Below are 10,917 nucleotides of genomic sequence, written 5' to 3' on the forward strand. Positions count from 1 at the left end.
GATGCGGCACCAGGGCTTGCAGACGAGCGCGGCGCGGACGAGGCTCGCGGGATCGGCCGGTGGGAGGCGGAGGAGTATCTCTTCGACGACGTCGGCCGGCAGCTCCATACTGCTACAGATCCGGGGAGAGCAGCGGCGCAAGCGCGAGGCTGAGGCGGAGGCGTGGGTGCCTGCTGCAACAGCGGAGTTTTTTATTTTATTTTATTTTTTTAAGCTGCGTCAGCGGAGATGGGCTGCGACGGGCCGTTCAGCTTCTCGAGTGGAAAGGCCTTCGATTTTTCTGTTCCATTTTTTGCTGCACAGCCCACGGGAATTCTAATGAAATCTTCAGGGGTTGCGTTGCGTGGCATACTGAACCCTGTTGTCTGTTGATGCCAACCCTATTAGACAAATTGCTCCAAATGTTTCTACTGCATTCTATCCAGGCCTGCCCGCAACGCATGAGTGATGGTAACTTCTTGTCATCATTCACGTTTCCTGTGTGTGATGCTATGGCTGATCAAGGCACAAAAGCTGGCAATGAGGTTTAGCATCTTTGAGGGTTATACTAATCTTTAAAAGAGACTGGTCCATGTCACCATGGAGAAGTTATCAATGTCGTTGAGGGTTCATAGTAATCTGTAAAGGATGATGGAGTTTAGAGTAGACTAGTGAAGGTCCAAGTGCTCGTTTTGTTTGAGCCCCACTTCCTGTACCTGTAGCAAATGGGGCAGGAAAATTATAAGAGCAAGGAGGTTTAAGAAAACAACACAATGTCCACACTTTGATAATGCTTTTATGTGGAAAAACTCCTCAAAATGAGGAGTAAAAAACCACGGGACCATCACGGTCCACTGCCAAACTTTCCATTATATGAGGATGATGAATACCATGTACTCTTTACAATATCTAGAGATAATACCAGATCTGAAAACCATCATAATAAAACCCTTGCACGACCAAACATAACCACGAATGTAACCTTGAGCTAACAGGAGTTAACCACTTCACCAACATAAGGTCATGCCGTTGAATCCTGAAGCAGTCAATCCATTTTGCACGCTGCTGAACAATGGCAACGCAAACTAAAAAAGTCTCTCTCAAACGTGATGTTCTTCTAGCACAGTACACAAATTTTTCCACAGCTGCGGCTCAAGTAAAACATGTTTTACTGAACTTCTTTTCAAGTCTATCTTTGGAGCAACGTGGCATCTAAACTTGTCCGTGCAAAGGTGTTTTTCTCCCTTTTGAACCCCAGTATCTTGAACATGACTTAAGACCATGCCAGTTTCTAGGCTCATTGATGCTGCTGCAACTGCAATGGAACTATGAAATGACTGCACCTCTACCAGTTGCAGCATCGCTACTCACTTGGTACAAAGAACATCCATAGTTCAGAACAATCCCTTTCCTAAAACAGAAGACAAATTGAATAACTGAAGTCACTTATTTGCATAATGTCACGGACATAATATTAATCTCTATGTATCCTAATGTCACCACATTGACAGAGAAGCAAATACTATTCATTTTCAAAAATTGTAAAATATCTATATTTTCATTATCTTCAAATTCAGTTATGAGTGTTCATTTTATATTATCAGAAAAATCAGTATGTTTCATAGAGGCTTCCAACATTAAGACCTATTTGTATAATTATGTACTGTAATATTGTATGGGCATGGCTATTTAAAAGGTCAAAAAGGGGACACAGCAGCCAGATAGATCTAAATAATGAAACAAGCTACAACGTCATATCAGTATGGCTCGGTGACTGACTGACGCTCCTAACATAACCAGAGAGAGAGAGAGAGAGAGAGAGAGAGAGAGAGAGAGAGAGAGAGAGAGTTTCAAATGTTCAGCCTTCTAATATTTTAGCCCCATTCATTAGCAAGCTTCAAGTAAGAAAACAAATTTTACATGCTATTAACACTAGAGAAATGTCACTACGCATCTCCTTGCTCTCCTATTCCTGACACAAGGCCTTCCTTGCTGAGCGATGGACCGGCCAAACTGGCCAACCTGTTAATGCGCTCTGGGGTTTCAGCGCCGCTGAGAGATGCCGCCGATGGATGTCCACACACTCGATGCACCTGGCCGCGTGCCGCGGCTATCCATGATTCTTTCAGGGACGAGGTTGCTGGCGTCGCGCAGGAGGTTCCTCTAGGGATGCAATGCGATGCTCGCCTCCGTCAGTAGCACGGCATCAGGCAGGCATTCCACCTGCAGCAAGTTTCAGAGAATAATGTGGTATCAATTTCAGCAATAGCTTCCACTTACGTGCCTGCCTGCCTGCCTGTCTGCCTGGATTAATTTCAAATGCTCAGCAAGAGATGACTAGTCCCACTACCTGAGTGAAGCTGCTAGCAATCGCAAGATGCTCCTTGTCAATATCCATGCTGACAACAAGCGCTGGAAGCCTGTTATGGTCTCACGGTTTCTTTCACTTCTATACGTCTACGGCCTCTGCAGATGCCCCCATATGTGCTGAGACATAGTTCAAGCATCAGCGACAACTGACGCTACTAAGAAGGCGAGGGATGTCAATAGCAGGTTATAGCAGAGGTTAACCTCCATCGACGAGTACAGTGGATGCGCCCCGATTGAGTACTGACGCTCCCTCTGCTGTCAGAAACTGGCTCCTCCGAGGAAGTTGAGTCTTCCTCACGCGGGTAGTTGCTCCAGCAAGCGGCGATGCCATGGCGATGCTCGTTTCCGTCAGTAGCATGACGTCAGGCGTTTAACCTGCAGCAAGTTTCAGATAAAATGTGGCATCAACTTCTGCATTAATTTTCAATCATGCGCCGGCAAAACCAAGGGATGGCTAGTCCCACTCAGTACCTGAGACAAGCTGCTCAGCAAACACAAAAGATGCGCCTTGTGATTAGCCATTCCGACAACAAGCGCTAGAGGCCCTTCTGGTCAGTCTCACAGTTTGTATCAAGTCTGATAATGCCTTTGCAGATGACTTAGTGCTAGTTAGTATGGGCTGGGACATAGTTCAAGTATCAGCGACTGACTGGTGCTACTGAAAGGGAAGGTCGGAAGGATATGTCATGAGCAGGTTACAGCAGAGGTTAACCTCCACCGATGGATGAGTACATACAGTGGATGTGCCATCCTCCTAGGAAGTTGGGTCTCCTCTAAGTCGGCTTGGATCGAAACGGCAGAGATATCCCATCGTTAACTTACCAAACCCATGCAATAGACAGGAAAAAACACAACAGTGAATGCGTGTGATAAACGAAAAACAGACAAATGAAGGATCAAATGTTCAGCCTTATAATATTTCAGCCTCATTCATGATCAATCTTAACTTTGGAGAAATGTCACTTCGATGACACTGAATGGATGGACTGTCAGCAAATTGGCTTGGAAATATGGTTACCTTGACTAGTACGGAGACAAAGACCTGCGCAAGCAGCTGTGACAGTGTTCCAGCGCTGATGACCTCCCAGCAGCTGGAGGTATACATCATCCAATCCAACCGACTGAAAAGGGAAGTTTGCGCTGATCAGTTAGAAGATTTGAAAAAACAGATGGGAGCCTATCACATTCAGACTAAGTAGGTTACGTCGCGATGAAACTCACCAATGGTACATCATTTAAAATCTCGATGCTGATGTAACAGCATTGATATATGGCTTTCCATTATCCCAACTTATGCATTTTGTAAAGTTCTTCATGCCAGGGTCACAAGCAGATATCACGGGAGATTGCATCGTCAAGAATGCCCTGTAACGAAAAATTTGCTCAATCTCTGCTCAAAATGGTCCACCAATCACAGTCTGACCAAAAAAAATGTTTGATATCCAGGTTACATGTTGTCTAGAACCTAAACCAAGATGGAATAAAAAAAAAACCCTGAAACGTAGTATCATTGATTTGGACCATGTATGCTATGTCAAGCAATTCAAATAAGAGTGAAGATTTAAGAACAAAGTTGCAGCACAAATTCTAATGATTGGAAAGGATTAAAGAAGCTAAATCAGAGAAAACTGGAAGAGGGATGGTTCCTAATACTGTTACAGTGGTGCTCTTTGCATGCAGTGCAATGTAACAAGGTAAGGTGCCACTGATCAGATAATAACAAAGTAAAATGGCCACCAAAAAAAATTGAGCTACTTCACATTCAGCAACTAACATGGGTTATCCGTTGGTGGAACCTTTTGGAAAAAAAATAGTGCAAAAAAAAGGAAGTGTTTGTTACCTTGGATTAGCAGCGTCGGAACTTAACTATGGGTATTGTTCCTTGCAGCTTCCGGCACTGCTTCTGTAGCTTCTCGTTGCTATAACTGACATCTAGCATTTGAAGTGAATTCGGGAGGCTGCCCTCATGTAGCGACCTGATAGCAGGACAGAAGCGGATCTGTAATATCTTCAGTGAACTTGGAAGGCTTCCCTTTGGTAGCGACCGGAAGGCACGGCAACGAATTATGTGTAGTTCTGTCAGCGAACTTGGGAGGGTGCCCTTGGGCAGTGACCGGATGGCATCACAGCTCCAGATTTGTAATTCCACCAGGGAACATGGGAGGGTGCCCTTCGGCAGAGACTGTATGGCCTTGCAGTTGCTGATTTGTAATACTACCAGTGAACTTGGAAGTCCGCCCTTGGGTAGGGACCGAAAGCAGTCACAGAACCGGATCTCTAATCTCTTGAGGTTGGGAAGCCCACTTAACCCCTCTGGAAGGGACTGCAGCCTCGAGTACCACCCAATATGAAGAACCTGGAGGGAGGTGAGCATCAGCAGGGCCTCCGATTGCTCCATTGTGAAGTGATCCAAGTCGTCATTCTTACCAAGCCATAGCTCGGAGAGAGAGGAAGAGAAGTGGCCACCGATGGGCACAGCAACGGCGCCCCCTGCTTCCTCATCCGTTTCGAGCGCCGGCAGCCTGGAGCTATGTTGGGGAAGAACTTGTTCGCACATCCGCGAAGGCTCTGGGACATCAAGTAAGTTGTGCGCCCCATAGATTACTAATTCCTTGAGACGACCCTGGGCGAGGAGATGCCATAGGTCCTCAGATCTTAGACCCCCACAATCATATAGGTCCAATTCGGTCAGATTTGTGAGAGGAGCCAGCGTCAGCATGCCATCCTTCACACCCTCAAGCACGAGGGACTGCAGGGAGGTCGGGAAAGGGCAGTAAAAGGAGGGGAGCAAACTGGAGGATAGAAGCATGGGGCAATCATCTATAAACAGTGATCTCAGAGAGCTCTGATTTTGGAGCAACTCCTTCAATTGGAGGGGCATGGGCAGCTGTCCTCCTACTGCAGCTTCTATTTCCTCTGCTCCGCCTGCCTGCTTGTTATCACACCTCCGTAGTTGCAACATTGAGAGGTTAGTGAAATAAGAGATTAGCTGTACCAATTCCTTCAAAGTGGCACCACAATCTGATATCTGGAGCTGTTCAACTGGGAACTCGAATGGGGAATCATTCTCACCTTCAGTTGGCCACAGGACACTACTAAAGTCACTTATCTGAAGGGTCTTCAGAGAATTTAGCAGCTGCAGGTGATGTAGAGGCACTTGTGAGCATCCAAAAATCCTGAACTCCTTTATTTCACTCAGATTAGTAAAGGCCAATACATTCCAGAGTTCACAATCAAGAGCATCCTTTTTGAACACTACATGAACTTTCTGCTCATTTTTCATATAATCTATTTCCTGAGTACTTGTGCCCACTTCACACAGTCTAGCTTTGGACAGAGAACTACTCCAGGGAATTGGTGGCACTGACACTAGCTTCTCACATCTTGAAATATAGATCTGCTGTAGGATGGGAAACATGTGCGGAGATGGCAGCTCTGTAAGTTCAACACAATCCTTAATTGTGAGTACCTCTAGCGTAGAGAAAGGATCATCTGCACTCCATCTTTTCAGAGTTGCTATGTTGACAAGTTCTAGCCTCTTCAGATTCTGAAAGATTTGGCCAGCGATGCTTGGTTGGTCTTCACCAACCATCAAGAACTCTCCTAGCAGAGGTGGAAGACTTTTCCACGCTACACCTTCAAGGCAAAGGCATTCCAAATTCTTAACAGAGTGGTCTGTACATAGCCAAGTAGGGTATGTGTAACCTCCATGTCCTCTAATGCACACTTCTTGAAGATTACTGTGTGGTTTAAGGCATTCAAGAACATCTTCTTCTTTTTTGGGGTCCTTGTTAGGTTGGTTTCCATCCCAATGTAACAGTAATCGATTTAAGTGGTGCATGTAGACTAACTTGGTTTTTTCCACTTCTGCTGTTGCTTCAACCTTTTCAAGATTATGAATCTCCAGTGACCCTTGGAGCTGTAACAATTGCCTTAATTGATTCAGTTCAAACCCATGTTTTTCTCTTTTGACCTCAAACCTCCTTAGCTCTTGTATAGATTTTAGTTTCCCAACCTCAGAAATTTCAGAATGACAAGAATCATATGGCACAAGAAAATGACGAATTTTCACTAGGTTACTCAATTCTCTTGTAGAACTAAAATTATTGCATTGTTTTACATCTAGGACCAACAAGTTATAAAATCTAGATATACTGCCAACTAGACTTGTTTCATTTAATACATAACCCTTGATCCTTAAGTAACGAAGATGGACAAGTTGTGAAAAACTAGGCAACAAAAGCTCCACATCATAAGATGCTCCAGATAAGAAAATGACATGAAGGGCTTTTGCTTCCCGAAACATATCACTAAGTATTTGACAAAAGCTTCCATGGTGATCTCCAAATAACATCAAAGTATGTAGGTTTCCAGCTTTCAATTTTTTACCAAGTGTATCAAGGTCGCTCTTACGATTTTCAAATGTTGTTCTGTCTTGGACATCTGCATCATTTATGATGATGGACATGTGATGTATTGATGTGGGAATTTGTATTGACCAGACATCAGACCCTTTTATGCTAAGACATTCATGTGCTGCAACATATCTTGCCAAGTCATGGAGTAGGTCATGGATCACATAATTTGTGTGGCCATCCTCTTTTTTTTCTTCTTGGAAGAAACCGTGACTAACCAAGTCACATAAATAACATAGTCCAGTGTCTTCGATTCTCTTGTTTTGATCATTGGGGCCCAACAACCCTAGTCCAATCCACAAGTGGATTAACTCTTCCCTTCCAAATTCATAATCTTCAGGGAACAAGGCACAGTGAGAAAAACACTGTTGTAGATGGAAAGGAAGATAGTTATAGCTGAGCTTTAATGCTGGCATAATGTCATCCTCATTGGCCTGATATTCCCATTCTTTACTCTCAAATACTCTTCTCCAATGGTCCACGGTAAGTTCAGATTTTAGCAATCTACCAACAGTTTTTACTGCAAGAGGAAAACCTTTCAATTTCTTCACTATTTCCCACCCAACGGCATGCAAATTAGTATGCTCTTCCCATGGTTGTTTTTCATCAAAAACACATGCTTTGAAGAAATGCATGCATTCTTCGTCATTTAAGCGTTCCAATCTTATTGGACAGCCTATTGTTGTAACCAATTGTGCCACCTTTGGGATTCTTGTTGTGACTATTACCATATTACCTTTTGTTTGTACTTTCTTAAATGGGGCTAGTATTTTTTTCCAATCATCTTCATGATATGTCCACATGTCATCCAAGACAAGAAAAAACTGTTTGGACTGTAATCTTTTTTCAATTAACTCTTCAACACTCTCATTCCCATTTTCATTGTCAAGTTTAGGAATTTGTTTCACAATTTCTTGTGCCAACCTATTTGCATTGAAATTTTGAGAGACACATACCCATAACATGACTTGGAAGTGGCACTTTACTTCTTGATAAATGTGTTGTGTGAGTGTTGTCTTTCCAAGACCCCCTGGACCAACTATTGAAAGCACAGTGAGATCACTGCCCCGATATTTAGAGGTTATTCCATCTATGATATCCTTTTTCACTTTATCCCTCCCATATAACTTTGGCTCTATGATTTGTGGGGTCGTTGTTCTGGTTGTTTGGTTCAATGTAGCACCTTGAAGGCCTATGGTGCCTTTGGAGGCTATGGTTCCCAACAGCTCTAGATCAAGAATAGTGGAGACCTTTGCACATAACGGCTTGAGATCATCTACAAGTTGCGCCAGCCGATTGGACATAGCCATCCTATTGAACTTGGGCTTTGGTTTTCTATGATGCTGGCACAAAAAAGGAGCACAGGAGCATGATGGGAGCTTCAGCTTACTGACGACGGCCCCAGCCGTGTGGCGAACATTGAGGACGAGGCCCTGGACAAGACCCTGAGCATCAGCATCATCAATGGCCTCATAGGTCCCTTGGAGCTCGTCCTGGACACGGAAGTACTCCAGCTCATCCAGCGCATCATCCGCGTCATACGCTTTCTGGCGGAGCTCCAGGAGCAGGTGCCCCAGTGCGGGGTTATGGACGCCCCTGCCACGGGCATTGTTCAGCATCCCCTGCGCGTACAAGAGCTCCAGCTTGAGGGCACGGATGTTCGGGCCTAGCTCCGAACAGGCCGCCCACGACTCCAAGAGGCCATCGGAGACAGGCCCCAGCGCCTTGCCCACCGCCCAGCGTGCCGCACCAATGGCGATCTCCATTGATTATCCTCGGCTCCTCACTTGAAAAGGTGTTCAGGCAATGATGGTGACGATGCTAGCTGCATACAGGGAGTCGCTCATATTGTTACTACTAGCTATGGATATATATGAGTAGTGTCATTGCCCTACTACCCTTTGTCCGATCCACAAAAGCAATGCAAGGTCAAAGAGATGAAGCAACTTACATACGCAGGGTCGGCGAGAGTTCGAATGTCTGGCCGGAGCTGCACAGTGAAGGTAGTCGATTGGAAAGATTGGCAGATTGACGGTGAGGATGTTAGCTGCAGAGAATCCATCGTATTGTTAGTTGTTACTAGTAGCTATGGATAAGAGTACTGTATGACGGTGAGGATGTTAGCAATGCAAGGTCAAAAAGATGAAAATGCTTATACACATACGCAAGGTCAGCACAAGCGAGGGGGAGCGCCTGGCCAGATCGAGCTGCACTAGACGTGGACGTAGATAGACAACAACGCCAAGTAGTGCTGAAGAGTCAAATATGCAAGAGCGGGCGGATTGCGAGGTCAGACGGAACTGATGTGTGTGAAGGACGAGAGGAGACCTGGAAGAAAGAAATAGAAGCCCGCAGGCTGGGGCTGGGAGGTGGCCCTATGCCTAGGATGATTAATATTTAATTGCCATTAGTTTAGCAGAAAGCAGAGGCAACACTTGGCTTTAAGATACTATCGTGCAAGCTAAGTAAGGTACTAATCCACACCAAAAGAGAAAGCAGAAGAATAAAACAACCTTAGTGTTAGTTAATTTCAGACTACCTTGCTTATTGGCCCCTGGGGCAGTGGCAGAGCCAAGAATATACACTAAATTGACAATATTCGTTCCCTTGTGCAAACATATGAGACCACGCATGCTGCTTAATTACTTTATTACTGCTTTGCTGCAGAACAAGACGTGCTGTCCAGGGTAACACCACAGCATCTCTCTTTAGTTAGCCTGGAAATCTGTGTTGGTTGGGTATGGCATAATATTACTTCTCTGCAGGCGAAAGAAGGAGCGATGGGACAGCAAAGCATCGTGGTAAGACAAAGCTTTAGCAAGCTAAGAGATTTTGCGACAAGCATGGATGCCATGGAACTTGTAAAAAGGACACTCCGCTTAAGATCTTGCGCACCTAAATGACGGATTGCAGGCACACAGAGTCAAAGCGTTTCAGATAATCACATCTGCCAAGAATACTTTAGACAGGACGGACTGGTGCCGGACTAATGGCGCGCGTCATTACCTTGGGAGTTGGGGGACCTCTGGTTCATGTTCATGTACCCCCAAATTGTAACCGGTTTTTTGAAGTACACAAAGCCCTACTGTATTGTCTGCACTTAAAACTCAATGGACGGGGCGCCGGGCGAGGGAAGGTGAAAAGCACTCTATGTCTCTATATGGTAGACGTAGATAAGACCTAATTAAGTGCCGCTAGTTTAGCACAGGAAGCCAGAGACAAAAGTTGGTTGAAGATATTGGTTGTGCCAAGTTAAGTATGGTTGTGCTACTAATTAATCCCCACCCGAAAAAAAATCAATAATGGCACGAGCAGCTAGCAAGAATGAGAGTATGAAACAATGCCCAGCCTTACTGATTGTGATTTATACCTTGCTTGGCCCCGAGCAGCCGGCGCCGGTGCAGGAGCTTGCAAGGGAGGCGCAGCAGCAACGCCATTTGGGGGATTGGTTTTGCGGTTTTGCCCCCGCGCCTGCCACCCTGCCGGCTGCCCCACGCCCCGCCGACCGGCCGAGCCGCCGGTGGCGTGCCCGTGACTGGCCCCATCCCGACTCGCCTACGCCTGCTACCCGTGGCGTGCCTCTTGCCGTCGTCACGGACCCGCCGCCGCTTCCCCGGCGGCCATGGCTCATTGGCGGCTAGCTCATTGGGAATTGGGGAACTACGAGTGAGCCGAGCCGTGAAAAGGCCTGCTCGGCTAGTCTGATGCGTAGTGGGCATGTTGGGCCGCCATACAATACAACCCAGAAAAGAAAGAAAAACGAGTCCTTTTCATCACCATTTAAAAAACTATTCATTCACAAAGTCCCATTTTCCTCCCTTGTATATGAATGAAAATATGATTTTGATCTCCTTCAACCTTTAAAAACGTTCTTGCGCCCTCTGATTGCAAAAGTCCTTTAAAATAAAACTGTGTTTCTTCCTCTGCGTTCCTTCTGAAAAGGCACTGATGTCTTTTTTAAAGAAACGTTGAAAATCTTCAAGGTTTTCCTGATCGACTAGTCTGATGACGCCAAGCCTGCATTACTCCAAATCATCAGGTTTCAGTTAATTCAAGTCCATTCCACCCGGGCTTGCCTGAAAGGCTGCAATGCATCAGTGACAGCAAATTCTTATTGTCATTGACGTTTACAGCATGTTTTTTTACCAATATA

At 45.4% G+C, this 10,917-nt stretch overlaps 1 protein-coding gene across 6 annotated transcripts; it reads right to left on the bottom strand.

Annotated features, from left to right (window-relative positions):
• On the bottom strand, positions 771 to 10,417 carry LOC8086101 (putative disease resistance protein RGA4). Of its 6 annotated transcripts, none has more exons than XM_021446262.1 (10): positions 10,135 to 10,417; positions 8,716 to 8,811; positions 4,190 to 8,589; positions 3,571 to 3,714; positions 3,368 to 3,470; positions 3,086 to 3,166; positions 2,821 to 2,935; positions 2,551 to 2,724; positions 2,330 to 2,466; positions 771 to 2,202 (listed from the first exon to the last, which is right to left on the bottom strand). In XM_021446262.1, exon 3 carries the CDS (start codon positions 8,528 to 8,530, stop codon positions 4,196 to 4,198), a length of 4,335 nt encoding a protein of 1,444 aa, XP_021301937.1. In that variant the 5' UTR covers positions 8,531 to 8,589; positions 8,716 to 8,811; positions 10,135 to 10,417; the 3' UTR covers positions 771 to 2,202; positions 2,330 to 2,466; positions 2,551 to 2,724; positions 2,821 to 2,935; positions 3,086 to 3,166; positions 3,368 to 3,470; positions 3,571 to 3,714; positions 4,190 to 4,195. The 6 variants fall into 6 exon arrangements, with proteins under 6 accessions (XP_021301937.1, XP_021301934.1, XP_021301936.1 ...); XM_021446259.1 differs by having other exon boundaries at positions 2,821 to 2,968; XM_021446261.1 differs by having other exon boundaries at positions 2,821 to 3,007.

Source organism: Sorghum bicolor, chromosome 8 (genome assembly GCF_000003195.3).
Source record: "Sorghum bicolor cultivar BTx623 chromosome 8, Sorghum_bicolor_NCBIv3, whole genome shotgun sequence".
NCBI classification, from domain to species: domain Eukaryota; kingdom Viridiplantae; phylum Streptophyta; class Magnoliopsida; order Poales; family Poaceae; genus Sorghum; species Sorghum bicolor.

Coding starts and splice junctions, on each gene's coding strand:
- LOC8086101 (XM_002443553.2), bottom strand. CDS start 8,530: ATGGAGATCGCCATTGGTGCGGCACGCTGGGCGGTGGGCAAGGCGCTG.